The 15,274-nt window shown below is 43.5% G+C and overlaps 1 protein-coding gene across 1 annotated transcript in view; it reads left to right on the top strand.

The window, feature by feature from the left end:
• The window catches only part of LOC140188333 (14-3-3 protein beta/alpha-1-like), a 37,741-nt gene extending 24,502 nt beyond the window's left edge, over positions 1-13,239 (top strand). The window contains exons 3-6 of the mRNA XM_072244488.1: positions 155-278; positions 3,958-4,121; positions 9,184-9,279; positions 11,382-13,239. Of these exons, the coding sequence (XP_072100589.1) occupies positions 155-278; positions 3,958-4,121; positions 9,184-9,279; positions 11,382-11,438 (441 nt within the window). The 3' untranslated portion in view covers positions 11,439-13,239. The remainder of the gene's footprint in view (positions 1-154; positions 279-3,957; positions 4,122-9,183; positions 9,280-11,381) is intronic.
• Positions 13,240-15,274: the final 2,035 nt, after the last annotated feature.

The raw sequence follows: 15,274 nt of genomic DNA, 5'->3' as shown, positions 1-15,274 counted from the left end.
AGGGGCTTGTTTCGCGCTGTATCTCAATAGATAAATGCAAATATAATTAACAAGTGATTCTCTTTGCCATGGTATAATAGCAGTCAGATTGTGCAAAAGCTATTACTTATTCAACAGTTTACAATGGTTTTTCCCTCTACCTTTCTTAATTTAGAGACTGCTGGACGAGTACCTTATCGCCAATGCAACTTCTTCTGAGAGCAAGGTCTTCTATCTGAAGATGAAAGGAGATTACTACAGATACCTCTCCGAAGTTGCAAATGAGGCAAAGAAAACGAGTATGTTTGGAGAATTTAGAATTTAATTGGGATTTATTTTCTGCATGGGAACCTCCTGTCCAGTAGGGTAAACTGCTGTTTTGGATCCCTTCATCTCTCATAAGGTCCTTCAGCTGCACAGAATTGGAAATTGCAGAAACATATAATTGCAAGATTCCTCATGTCTGGGACCAGATGAGCAGCTTGACAAACAAACGATAAACATGGAGCATAACACGTAGGAGCAAAATTAGGCCATTCGGTCTGTCGAGTCTGTTCTGTCATTCAATCGTGACTGATCTGTTTTCTCTCTCAGCCACATCCTCTTGCCTTCTCCCATAACCTTTGACACCCTAACTAATCAAGAACCTATCAACCTCCATGTTAAATACCCAATAACTTGGCCTTCATTGCTACAGACAGCTGTGAATTCCACAGATTCTTCACCTTCTGGCTAAAGAAATTCATCCTCATCTCTGTTCTAAAGGGACTTCCTTCTGTTCTGAGGCTGTATCCTCTGGCCCTAGACTCTTCCACTACCAGAAACATCCTCCATATCCACTAAGCCTTTCAAAGGACTTGTATCTACACAGGGTTCCCTCTGTAATGCTTCCTAAGCCCTGGAAAGTCTCATTTGGAGTATTGTGAGAAGTTTTAGTCCTCTTATCTAAGAAAGGATGTGCTGACTTTGGAGAGGGTTCAAAGGAGGTTCACGAAAATTATTCTGGGATTGAAAGGCTTGTCATATGAAGAGCATTTGATGGCTCTGGTCCTCTGCTCACTGGAATTCAGAAGAGTAAGGGATGACCTCTTTGAAACCCTTGGAATGTCGAAGGGCCTTGATAGAGTAGAGGGGATGTTCCCTATGGTGGGAGACCAGAGGACACAGCCTCAGAATAGAGGGGCATCCTTTTAGAACGGAGGTGAGGAAGAACTACTTTAGCCAGAGAGTAGCAAATCTGTGGAATTTCTTGTCATAGGTGGCTGTGAAGGCCAAGTCATTGGATATATTTAAGGCAGAGGTTGATAGATTATTGATTGATCAGGGCATGAAGGGATATGGGGAGAAAGCAGAAAATTGGAGCTGGGAGTGAAAATGGATCAACCATGATAAAAAGGAGCAAACTCGATGGGTCAAATGGCCTAATTCTGCTCCCATATCGTATCATAATTGGGAGAGATTTTATTTTGAGAGGTTTATCAGGTTCCATTTTATAGCCTGCACCAGGCAAAGCCTGTCCCCCCACTCCGTGAAGTAGGGCTTGCCATGTTTTCTGTAGTTATTTGTTTCAGTACTCAAGTGTAGGCAGCTGAGTTTCAAATAGAACCAGTATTGTTCACCAGGATGCTGCTTCGATTAAAGGGTACTAGCTTGTTGGATCTCTGTTTATTTTCTGATCCTTGGGGTTCTTCTGGGAGTCAGGAATAAAGACCGTCTTAATTCAAACTTTTATTTTAACAACATACAAACATACAAATACTAAGCAAACTAGATAGAGCTGAGAAACGATGCTAAGAGGTGAATGGGTGGCAAAGACAAAAGAATAAAGAAGCAAAGATGGTGCATCTTATTTTATAGATAAGATAGGGAAACTTCCTTGGATAGAAATGAGCTCATTAATAGGCTACATAATTAAAACAATTACATCACGTGGGTAATGTGCTAATACTTGGCCAATGAAAAATGAGGAAGGTGATAAGCTGTTAGCTTAGCTGCTGTACCACTTTCTGCCAATGAGTGGGGATGAACCACCACGTACTGTGAAAAATACACAAGTTTGTTTAAAAAGTACAAATCTTATAAGGGGTATTATTTTAAAAAAGTAGTTTCCAACAAGCTATAAGGAATGGTTGAATGAACATGGGTTGTTCTTCCTAGAGTATGGGGGGTATAGATAGGGTAAATGCAAGCAAGCTTTTTCTACTGAGATTGGGTGAGACTACGGCTAGAAGTCGTGGGTTAAGTTGAAAGGTGAAATATTTAAATAGTACCTGAGAGGAAACTAATTCACTTGGGCTGGTGTGAGTGTAGAATGAGCTGCCAGCGGAAGTGGTGGATGTAGGTTCGATTGCAGCATTTAAGAGAACTTTGAATGGGAGTGGTGGGGGGGGTGCTTGTCCAGGTGCAGGTCGATGGGACTAGGCGAAAGGGTCTTTTTCTGTGCTGTGGCACTCTTTGAATTGATGGCACTAGTTTTGGAAGCTGAGAGGAGACCTAATAGAGGTCTTTAAAATTGAGAGGCATAAATAGGGTAGAGAGTCAGAAGCTTTTCCCTAGGGTAGGATGGAACAGTGGCTTAGCGGTTAGCGTAGAGCTGTTATGCTGCCAGCGACCAGTGTTCAGTTCCTGCTGCTGTCTGTGAGGAATGTGTACGTTCTCTCTGTGCATTTCCTCAAGGTGCTCCGGTTTCCTCTTACGTTCTGAACACCTACTGGGTTAGTAGGTTAATTGGTCACATGAGTGTAATTGGCAGCATGGGCTTGCTAGGCTGGAAGATGCTGTTACTGTGCTGTGTCTCTAAATAAATTAATAAGAATGATAAAATCTGTCAAGCACCACAGGACCTGCTTCTAAGGTTAGAGAGAGGAAGGTTTAGATCAGGGGTTCCCAACCTGGAATCCACAGACCCCTTATTTAATGGTATTAGTACATGGCATAAGAAAGGTTGGGAGCCCTGCTTTAGAGGTACTGTGAGGGGCAAATTCTTTACATGCAGAGTGGTAGATGCCTGGAGTGGATTACTGGGATGATAGTGAAAGCAGGCAGTTTGGAGTTTGAGGATTTTAGCCAAACACATGAATGCAAAGGGAATGGAGAGATTGGGTGATACACAGGAAGAGGGCATTTACTATAAACTAGCATCAATATTAGCACATTGTGGGCCAAATGACCTGTCCAGTGGGGTCTCCTGGTGGAGACACAAAATGCTGGAAGAACTCAGCAGGTCAGGCAGCATCTGTGGAGAGGAATAGAGAGTCTACGTTTCAGGCCAAGACCTTTCCTGCATTTGCCATTCCTATTGGATTTTTAATCAGAGTTAGGTTTACTATCACTGGCAGATGTTGTGAAATGTTCTGCAGCAGCAGTACATAATAAAAATACTGTAAATCACAGTAAGAAATATAGTATAAAAATTAAAATGAGTAGTGAAAAAGGAAAGCGTAGTGAGGTAGTGTTCAAGGATTCATTGTCTATTCTGAAATTTGATGGCAGGGGGCAAGAAACTGTTCCTGAGTATGTCTTCAAGTTTCTGTCCCTCCCCGTTGTTGGTAGCAACGAAAAGAGCACATGTCCTGGTGATGGGGTTCCTTAATGAGGGATACCACCTTTTTGAGGTATTAACTTCTGAAGAATTGAGAGGTTCTAACAATTGTTTGGGTTTTCAAACTGCATTTGTATTTATGAAGCAGCTTTAACATAGCAAGAAAAGTTGTGTGTTAGAGCCAATGGAATGAATAATGCAAGTGCAGAAGCATGAAGCAAGGACTGAAAGGAAAGGCTGATCAGGTGAGATGTAGGGGAGGCTGGAAGCTGATGTATAATGTAGATCCTATGGGACTAAAAAGCTTGTTTATATACTGAAGAGGCCTTATTGCAGTCATCGTTCTACATGTCGCTAGTTAATGGAACATTGTCATATCACCTGATTTGTTTGCACAAGTATCTACCATCACCCAAACTGGCATTTCTGTTTTGAAGCTACCGTGGAGTGCGCACAAAAGGCCTACGATGAGGCATTTCAAATCAGCGAGGCTGACATGCAACCAACTCATCCCATCCGCCTTGGTCTGGCCCTCAACTTCTCCGTGTTCTACTACGAGATCCTGAACTCTCCTGAAAAGGCATGCAAGCTGGCAAAATCGGTGAGTGACATCACAAGGTGTTTGGAGGGTATGCTGCATCATTCTAGCTAGAGGCACTCGTCATTTGCTCTCTGGTTCAATTGTCCAGCCTTTCATACGTAAGACATAGGAACAGGATTAGGTTTTTCAGCCCATCAAGTCTGCTCCACTGTTGAATATTGGATGATTTATTATCCCTCTCAACCCCATTCCCCTGCCTTCTCCCTGTAACGTTTGACACCCTGACGAATCAAGAGCCTATCAATCTGCTTTAAGTATACCCAATGACTTGGCCTCCTCTGACGTCTATGTCAATGAATTCCACAGATTCACCTTAACTGAAGCTAGGTGTACTAAGCCAACTGTGGGGGGGCACCATGGTTACATACAGCAATACGTCAGAGGAGTACGTCCTTTGGTTCTGGGGTGGACTGTGGTCCAGATGCAGGTCGGTGGGACTAGTCAGAATAACAATTCTGCATAGGCTACATGGGCGTAAGGGCCTGCTGATGGGGTGTAGTCTGTGACTATCTCGGGCCAAAGTCATTGGGTTAATGATACTTCATAACTTCTGTTCATTTTCCTCCATTGTCTGTCTGTTCATGTGCTTATCCGTCAGCCTTTTAACTTCCTCCACTGTCACCCCTGGTAGCACATTCCAGGTCCCCACCATTGTTTATGAAACAAAACTGCCCCACATATCTCCTTCAAGTTCAAGTTTAATTGTCATTTAACCGTACATGAATGTCCATGAATATAGCCAAACGAAACAGCATTACTCCAGGGCCAAGGGACCAAATACAGTAGCAATGGTGACACACAGCACCAAGCACTTACAGGATGGCAAGCACGTATAAGATATCAATAAAATACAGTCACATATAAAAAATATAGTCCAAGGCCCCAAGTCCGTGAACGTTGCAGAAATCTGAAGCTGACCACAGTACAGTTTGTCTTCTGCCAAGTGGACACTAGGAGGCAGCACTGACTCCAGCCTGGATGCCAGGCCACAGCGACCCCGCCTTTCCTCGGTCGCTGTGTACAGGCAACACTGCGGCTTGAGGCCTGGTGCTGGATACAACCGAGGCCACGCAGCTTCCCTGCCACTCGCCAATAAAACATGAGTCAGACTTGCAGCGTTCCACATCAACAATGTCCAACAGCATCTTGTGATTGCAAGAAAAGCAACTCAGATGATCACATGCTGTTAGACTGCACACAGCCTTCATGCACTAATTCCTCTGACACAGACATTAGGACGATGCATATTAAGTCCAGCTTCTTCAAGTTTCTACTGGCGAGTACTGATAGAGTCACTGATAGAGTAGACTGCAGTAATTTAATGTCCAGCAGGGTCTTGCAGTCGCAAGAAGGACAATAACACTGGTTGAATCTGTAGAAGCCACTGTGAAGGAAGAGTTCCTTTGAACTCTCCTTCCTCTCACTTTAAATGCATGCCCTTTAATTTTGTTTTGGCCCTGGGAAGCATACTGACTAATTACTCTATCCAGGCCTCTCAAACTTCTTGAACTTGTATCGGGTCTCCCCTCAGCATCTGACCCTCCACTGAAATCCAACCTCTCCTTGTAGTACAGTCCCTCTAACCCAGGCAGCATCCTGGTGAGCCTCTTCTGCATCCTTTCCAAAGCCTCCACGTCTTTCCTGAACTGAATGCAAGGCTCCAGATGTAGCCTAACCAGAGTTTTATAAAGCTGCAAATTCTTGCCTAATATTCAAAGTTCAAAGTAAAATTTATTATCAGAGTACATACATGTCACCACATACAATCCTGAGATTCTGAGGTTACGTGGGCGGGAAGAGTTAGACTGATCTTCGAGTAGGTTACAAGGTCAGCACAATATTGTGGGGTGATTGGCCTGCACTGTGCTGTAGTGTTCTACATTTGTCGCTTGTGGAGGAGGCTGCAATATGAACAGAAAATACAGTGCGCTGGATTTGAAGAAATTTGAGTGAATCATGACTTCAACCAGAATGATTGTTTGGGCTGTTTGTTAACTGGGAGACAAGTGAATAGACAGGTGTTGTGTGGGGTGGAACTTGATGGATGGGCACAAAGTGAACGGTCTCTGTAGTGCAGAAAGGAGGTGAACGGGTATGATTGGTAGTGGGGTCACATTGCAGCTGTCAGAAGTTATGAAGGACTTCTATTGAAGGGGAAGCTGGGATGGGAGGTGAGTAGCAGGTGAAAGGGAGTGAGAGCAGATGTGTAGGGAAGCTTTGTTTATCAACTCTTCATTCCTCTCCATCGATGCTGCCTGACCTGCTGAGTTCCTTCAGCATTGTTCGTTACCCTGGATCTCAAGCATCTGCAGAACCTCTTGTGTTTATGCATTGCTAAATGCAGGCTGGGTAGAAATGAAAGAAACTGCATTGAAGTACCCACAGCAGTGTCGGATCCTGAAACTTTTGCGATCCGTAGGTTTTTCGGAAGTCGAGAATGAGGCATAAAACTTGTTGCTTACAGCTGTTTTATTAAATATTATAAGAATGACAGGCAAAAAAGAGAGACCAAAGGAAGAGAAAGGGTGAAGCAGTTGTGGTCATCTCACACTCAAACTGGAGATAACAACATTCCAGTGATAACAATTAACCTATGAAATAGCCAGATCAGATCCAAATGGTGTGACACCTGCTACGGAAAACTAAATTCCCTTTTTAAAAAAAAAAACAAGCAACTGTGTAGTAATTACTGGACAATTCACTGAACAATTACATGTCTATAGGAGATTATATAAAATTACAAGAAAGCATAGGAAATTTAAACTACAAGAAAATTAACCTTCACATCCCACTCTAACAATAGTTTAAATTGGTGGGAGGTGGGGAGAGGAGACTGCCACCATGTTCCCATGTGGAAAAAGCTTAAAAAAAAAAAAAAATTGCTTTTGCATAGTGTCCATTGAGAATAACTGTTGTGCAAAGCACACATTTGTGTCTGGTTTGCCCACAGAAGGCAAAGAGTGGTTGTAGACAGGTCATGTTCTGCATGGAGGCCAGTGACCAGTAGTGTGCCTCACAGATCTGATCTGGGACTTCTACTCTTTGTGATTTTTATAAATGACCTGGATGAGGAAATGAAGGGATAGGCTAGTAAATTTGCTGATGACTTAAAGGTGGGGGTGTTGTGGATAGTGTGGCGGGCTGTCAGAGGTTACAATGGGACATTGGTAAGATGCAAAACTGGTCTGAGAAGTGGCAGATGGAGTTCAACCCAGATAAGTGTACAGTGGTTCATTTGGTAAGTCAAATATGATGGCAGAATGTAGCATCAATGACAAGACTCTTGGCAGTGTGGAGGATCAGAGGGATCTTGGGATCCGAGTCTATATTGACTCTGGTTAAGAAGGCATACAGTGCATTGGCGTTCATCAATTGTGGGATTGACTTTAAGAGCTGAGAGGTAATGTTGCAGCTATATAGGACCCTGGTCAGACCCCACTTGGAATACTGTGCTCAGTTCTGGTCACTTCACTGCAGGAAGAATGTGGAAACCATAGAAAGGGTGCAGAGGAGATTTACGAGGATGTTGCCTGGATTGGGGAGCATGCCTTATGAGAATAGGTTGAGTGAACTGGACCTTTTCTCCTTGGAGTGACGGAGGATGAGAGGTGACTTGATAGGGGTGTACAAGATAATGAGAGGCATTGATTGTGTGGATAGTCAGAGGCTTTTCCCCAGGGCTGAAATGGCTAGCACGAGAGGGCACAGTTGGTGCTTGGAAGCAGGTACAGAAGAGATGTCAAGGGTAAGTTTTTTTAAGCAGAGAGTGGTGAGTGCGTGGAATGGGCTGCCAACGGTGGTAGTGGAGGTGGAAATGATAGGGTCTTTTAAGAGACTCCTGGATGAATACATGGAGCTTAGAAAAATAGAGGGCTACAGGTACATGAATGGCTACATGGAGCTCAGAAAGATAAAGGGCTATGGGTAAAGCCTAGGCGGTTCTAAGGTAGGGACATGTTCAGCACAGCTTTGTGGGCTGAAGGGCCTGTATTGTGCTGTATGTTTTCTATGTTTCTAAGACCTGAATAGTAAACAGGACTACCATTACAGATCTCGTCAGCGAAGCACATGCTTTGTCTTGTGATCGTGCAACTCAGTAGGAACTGACTCCACAACCTGTAGACTCACTTTCAAGGACTCTACAGCACATGTTCTCAGTATTTACTTTTTTATTATTTATTATTTGCACAATTTGACCTATTTTGCACATTGGTTATTTGTCAGTCTTTGTTATGTATAGTTATATACTGTAATTATATAAGTTCTGTTATATCTTTTTGTTCCTTTGAATACTTGCAAGAAAATTAATCTCGGGGGAGATCATGGTGACAGATATGTAGCTTGATAATAAATTTACTTCTCACACTGCTCTCTAAGCCTAGTCATGAAGACCAACAAATCTTCCGTGTGGTTAAAGTAGACACTTCGCGTAGTTTAAATTGAAACGGTGCAGTAAAAGTTTATCTGTGTTCCAAGCTGATTAGCTTTGACTGGTTTGCCCCTGCAGTTTTGGGCTGAAATTTCAATTCAGTTCAAGACAATAAGACACATGTTAATCCTTCCATTCCTGGGATCATCCTTGCAAATGTTTTCTGGACCCCCTCCAATGACACCACATCCTTTCTAAGATGAAGGATCCAAAACAGCTCACAATACTCCAAAGGCAGTCTGACCAATGCCTTATAAATCCTCAACGTTACATTCTTGCTTTTATATTCTAGTCCTTTCAAAATGAATGCTGACATCACATTACCACAGACCCAACTTGCAAGTGAACCTTTGTGAAATCCTGCATGAATACAGCCAAGTCCCTTTGCACCTCTTGATTTATGAATTCATTCCGTTTAGAAAATAGTCTACACCTTTATTCTTTCTACCAAAGTGCATAATCATATCTTTCCCTACACTATATTCCGTCTGCCATGTTGCCCATTCATCCCATCTGTCCAAGCCCTGCTGCAGGCTCTGTAGAAAGCTTCACCATAACAAGTTGCTGACTGCTCAGATATTGATTAGTCTGTTGTTTGATGAATGAACATATCGTCACCATCTTATGTTGCAGGCGTTTGAAGATGCTATTACAGAACTAGACTCTTTGACTGATGATTCGTACAAAGACAGCACCTTGATTATGCAGTTACTACGGGACAATTTAACTGTAAGTATCACGCACAGAGCAAATTCCTAACAATTAAATCGATTCCCCAGCTTGCTTTTTCAGGCACTTTGTGCATCAGAATCGGGGTTATTTTCACTGACATATTGTTGTGAAAATTGTTGTTTTGTAGCAGTAGTGTGGTGCAGTATATAAAAATTAAATACTATTAATTTGCAAAAAGAAATTTTTAAAAAGTAGTGCAAAAAGAGCGCAAAATAATGAGGTAGTGTTCATGGGCTAGTGGGCCATTCAGAAATCTAATGGTGGAGGGGAAGAAGCTGTTCGTAAAACGTAGACTGTGTGTCTTCAGGCCCCTGTACCATCTCCTTGATGGTAGCAATGAGAAGAGGTCACCGCTGAGGTAATGGGGTTCGCCTTTTGAAGGAGAACTCAGTGCTGGGGAGGTTAGTGCCTGTGATGCAGCTGGCTGAGTTTACAACTTTCTGCAGCTTGTTCCCATCCTGTGCAGTGGCCCCTCCGTACCACACGGTGATGCAACCAGTTAGAATACTCTCCACAGTACACCTGCTAGTTCTCACTACGCAAACACATGTGCAGTGACGTTCATTGCTAGAGAGAAACTAGTGACTTTTTATGTAATAAAAATGGGAAAATGCTGAAAGTACTGAACAATGACTGGAGAGGGAAAAACTTCAGGATGATGCCTATACATCCAATCTCTGTCTTTCCAGCATTTTGTTTTTTATTTTTGAATTTCTAGTATCTGCAACATCTTGCTTTTAGATTTTTTTTGTTTAGTATCAGCAAAACGTATGGCACAGCAAAGGGTCCATTTGGCCCAGCTTGTCCATTTATTCATTTATTTATTTATTTATTTATTGAGGTACAGTTCATATTAGGCTCTTCTGGCCCTTCAAGCCACACCACCTAGCAATCCCCTGATTTAACCCTCACCTAATCACAGGACAATTTACAATGACCAATTAACCTACCAACCGGTACGTCTTTGGACTGTGGGAGGAAACCGGAGCACCCGGAGGAAACCCACACATTCCACTGGCAGAATGTACAGACTCGTTACAGTTGACATCAGAAATGAACTCAGAGCTCCACGCCTAGCTGTAATAGCATTGCCCTAACCACTACACTACCATGGCACAGTTGAGAATATAAAAGTAAAAGTCAATTACACTAAATATTCCCCGGATATGGTAGAGCATTGGGGCTTTGTATCACTAATTCAGAATGCACAAACAGCAGTGGAAATCAAATGATCTTACAGCTGGTGTTGTAATACTGCTCTTGAAGCCGTTTGACTGTAAGACCGAAAGGTGTGATATTCGGGCGGCCTGGTAGTGTGCTGGTTAGCATAGAGCTTTACAATGCCACCTCCAAGAGGACACATCTTGTCATGGTTTGGAGACTTGCATGCCTCAATGATCCAGAGAGCTATGATGGCCAGAGTTAGGGCTTTATGCTTTGGCTTTTGGTAGGGTCACCCACGCCAAACAGGTCAAAGGGTAGAGGCCAGACTAAGAGTGGTCCACTGGTCCTCCATGTTCGGGGGGATCAGCACAGGGCGATCAACCCTGACTGGGCAAACAAAACGTACAGAAACAGCAATGCAGAATCCTTCTACATCTGAGTGTGACAGTATTCCTGAGTCTTCACCCAAGATTTGCATGACTGACAGTAGTGAAAACCGAGATGAAAGAAACCCTGAACGCCACCAGAGACGGAGGACCTTCATTGCTGCCCTGTACACCAGCAGCGTAATGGTAGGGTGAGTACAGCCAGGGATCGGGATTCAATTCCCACCGCTGTCTGTAAGGAACTTGTACATCTTCCCCATAACTGCATGGGTTTTCTCCAGATGCTCCTGTTTCCGCCCACATTACATAGAAGTACAGGTTAGTGGACTAGTTGGACCAGAAGGGCCTGTTACCATTCTGTATCTCTAAATAAAATAATAAGGTTGCTGATGGTCTTATTGAAGCAGGGTGTATGTTGATTCCTTCTCCTACGTTGCTGAAACTTGCTGCCAACTTTGAATTGTTTTGTAGTGCTGGAAACTCTCTAAATGGAAGATTTCTACTTGTTGTGTGAATGATTCTTACTCGAACCTTGTTTCCTTCCTACAGTTGTGGACCTCGGACAACCAGGGAGAGGAAGTGGAGCAGGCCGAAGGGGAGAACTAAACATGTCACCTCCTGCCCCCTTTATTCACTTTCACCTCCTGTCTGCCTAACTGCCCCACCGTTCTCCTGTTAGATATCACTGATTCCCCATCCCGTTGACACCAGGATCACCAGCAGCCTGTATTTCAATGCACCAGCAAACACTGAGAGAAGTCTGTCACCAGCAGTAGCTCTAACCTGTCATGGTTACTGCACATCTTGGTTTGGGTGGGTGGATGTTACCTGGTGTGTAAGTTGAAATTTCTCTTGGATTCAAATGTTAGCCTGTGATAATTTTGAAGAGAAAGTGTAGTGAAGAGACAGGTGTAGGGATCACATTCTTGGAACACTTCATGGTGAGAGACTCATTGCTTTGTTAAATTAATTAATCAGTCAGCCCTGTTAGATAGAGAGTTTTTCTTCATCTTCCTGTTCTGTGACTTTCCTCTGGTCATTCCTCTATTTTCCTGCAGTCCCATTGTCCAGACTGTCCTGTGCAATCTCCACCACTCGCCCCCCCCCCCCCCCACCACTTTGTCAGCATGGCCTTGTGAACAGATGGTATCGCTGGCTTCCATCACTGCTTCAGTAATTGTTCCTGCTCTGGGAATTGGGTGCTAGTGGGGAGTCTTGACAGATAATTGATAGTGTAATAGTTTGGTGGGCTTTCAGTTCGAGCCAGCCAGTTGGGACTACCTTCTGCATAATCGAAATGCTGATGACCCCAGTGTTTGTTTGTAGTTTCAGTGTCCATGTCCCTACCCCTCCCCACACTTCTGCACAATCCGCTGTGGGCCACTGACTGCCTCCCATGGGCGGTTCAGTTTTCATATCAGGTGTGCTCGGTTACATCAGCTGTCTGTTCCTTCTGCTCTGGGTTCCTTGTGCTTGCCCCCACCACCACCATCTCCATTTCCTGGCATTCCATGGAATGGGGATCATTTCTGTTGTTGTTTCTCTCTGTCTTCCATTCACATCCATCCAACGTTATAATGTCTACTCACCTGTGGTAGTAACTGGTAACTTTGGTAACCAGCTGTAGCCTATTTCTAGTCACTGTGCACACACATTCTTGGTATTAAAGTAATATTTTCTTCACTGATGCATCGGCCCTGACCTTTCCTATAAATTCTGCCTTGATGCTCTGAAGCTTTCTTTTCATAGAGCTGGTGAGAAGGGTGGGAGTCAATGTCATCCATTTAATTTCTCATTCTCCCCCCCCCCCCCCCCCCCCAAAGTAATGATGTTTTCTAAATTAGACCCAAGAACAGTCCTCGCATCAACCTACACTGTTCACTTCCCTGGACACCAAGTATTGATTGCCAGATTTCCGTCAGGATTTACTGGAAAGGCTTGTCCTCAGCTGCACCCAGGGGGCATCAGCTGAGTGGCGTCATGGTTCTGTTAGAATGCATTCTTATCTGCATAGTTGGAATGGAAAGGAGAGGGAACAGTCTGGGTGTGAATGTACAACAGTAGTCAGTGTCGCAAAATACACTTCTGACTTCTGTTCTGATCACATTTCACAGATGCGCACCCCTCATCTGATTGTCATTTTAGTCTGTTTGTCCACTGGAAAAATGCACCATGCACTGAATTTAAAAAAATACTATTGAAATTTCTTCTAGCCGACTTTTAGGTGATCTCTGGTAGTGAACTTGGAATGGCCCCTTGTCCAACATCTGTTTATCCTGCAGCTGCCCACCTGCTTGGTTTTTTACGGATCAGTATTCTGCCTCCATTCACTTCTGTGGCTGTTGTAGCACACACGTGATTGTGGAACAGTAGGACAAACGTATTAAAATTTGTTTTTGATGTACAATTAGATTTGTGTAAGTTTTTTCTAAATGGACTGCAAGGAAAATAAATCCTGAACATGCACAAGACAGTTCAAAGTGAAAATAAAAGTTTTATTGAGTAAGTAGTATGCTTCCTGTCTTACCATGAGCTTAATGATCTCTGTTCCCTTGGGCAGGGTGAGAATTTTATAACTCCACCACTAGTTGAGTTGAAAGGTCTGTTTCTATACTAATGACTTAAGATATCTGGAGTTGTTTGCGATGGGTTGTAAGCTTTTAGTTCATATAGCCATAGGAAGTTTACTTCCTGCCCGTTACACCACTGGTGTTCAGGCATTGAAAGTCTTCCATCACTAGTGGTGTTCGGGGCTTCCTTCATCATATCAGTAGCTTCCTTCCAGTTTTCACTACTGGGGGTCGTGCACGTCCCAGTTGGAGACCCTAGGAATACCATCACACTCGGATGTAGAATGATTTTTCATTGCTGTTTCCATAACAGTTTTGTTTTACCAGTCAGGGTTGTCGTCCCTGAGCTGAACCCCTGAACCTGGAGGACTGGTGGACCACTCTTAGTCTGGCCTCTATCCTTTGACCTGTTTGGCATGGGAGACCCTACAAAGAGCCAAAGCATAAAGCCAAAATAGCTCTCTCGATCATTGAGGTACACAAGCCTCCAAACCGCAGCAAGTCTGTAGCCCTCTTGGGGGATAGGATAGTTTAATCATTGGGAAATTAGCAGTATTTCTATTTACTCATAATTATTGTCCAGTACTCCTTGCTATAACTCCAAGCCTGGCTATGAAAGGAGGAGGATTGAGCACATCCGGTAAAATCCCAGAGCTACAGAAACACCGACTCAGGCTACAAAGACCTCATCCCTGGGAGAGAGAGGATCTTTGCCTAGAAGATGCGTAGATGGGCTACGTCTGGACTTGAAAGATTGGCCCAGAGCAGAGGAGACTGGTGAGCTGCTATCAGCAGCCTCAGCCTCAGTAGAGGTGACAAGGTTTTTTAAAAAAAAAAGATAACTCCTTGGTTACAGATTGGGTAACTATCTGTACTAATCTGTTCTCTCCCCACTTAACCCATTGGCTTCTATACCTGGCTGATTCAAGTGCTCATCTATATAAATACCGTCAGTAACTCTGGCTGCACCACTCTCTCTGGCAAAGTGTTCCAGACACTTACCAGTGCCCACGTGTTCTCAGAAGTGTCTAAAAAGCACCAGCTCTCCCTGCAAAGGTGACGGAAACCTGTATAGCTTCAGTCACAGAACATGAAGCTCAGTAACTGTGCTCAAACTTAGGCATTTATGAGTCAGTTGCTCTAAAAAAGGATACATGGAGTGATATTATACAGCACAGAAATAGGCCCTTCAGCCCACTTTGACAATGCTGATTGCAATGCCTGTCTACACTAATCCCATCTGTCTATAGTGGGCCTATATCCTGCTATACAATTACCTGTCCAATGGCCCCATGCTGGTGGCCTTCTCCCCCAACTTCAGGACCTCCCTCTAGTTTCTTACCTCCTTCCTTTATTCTATGGTTCACTGCCCTCTCAAGTTCCTTCTTCAGCCTATACCCTCCCAACTTCACATATATCATCCCTCTTTCACCTGACATCTTGTACTTCTCCCACTTGCCCCACCTCCAACTTCCTCATTCTGGCTTCTGCCCCCTTCCTTTCCAGTCCTGATGGAGGATCTTGACTCAAAACATCAACTGTTTATTCCCTTCCATAGATGCTGTCTGACCTAAATTCCTCCAGTATTTTGTGTGTTGCCCAAGATTTCCAGCATCTGCAGCGTAACCTGAAATCTTGTCATTTAGCCTATACTTTATACTTTATTGTCGCCAAACAATTGGTACTAGAACGTACAATCACCGCAGCGATATTTGATTCTGCGCTTCCCACTCACTGGATTGCAAATATTAAATATTAAAAATAGTTAAAATTAGTAAATATTAAAAATTTAAATTATAAATCATAAATAGAAAAATGGAAAGTAAGGTAGTGCAAAAAAACAGAGGCAGGTCCGGATATTTGGAGGGTACG

This window comes from Mobula birostris, chromosome 2, assembly GCF_030028105.1.
Source record: "Mobula birostris isolate sMobBir1 chromosome 2, sMobBir1.hap1, whole genome shotgun sequence".
NCBI lineage: Eukaryota > Metazoa > Chordata > Chondrichthyes > Myliobatiformes > Myliobatidae > Mobula > Mobula birostris.
Note: the sequence above shows the minus strand (reverse complement) of the source record. Positions and strands in the feature narration are given on the sequence as shown.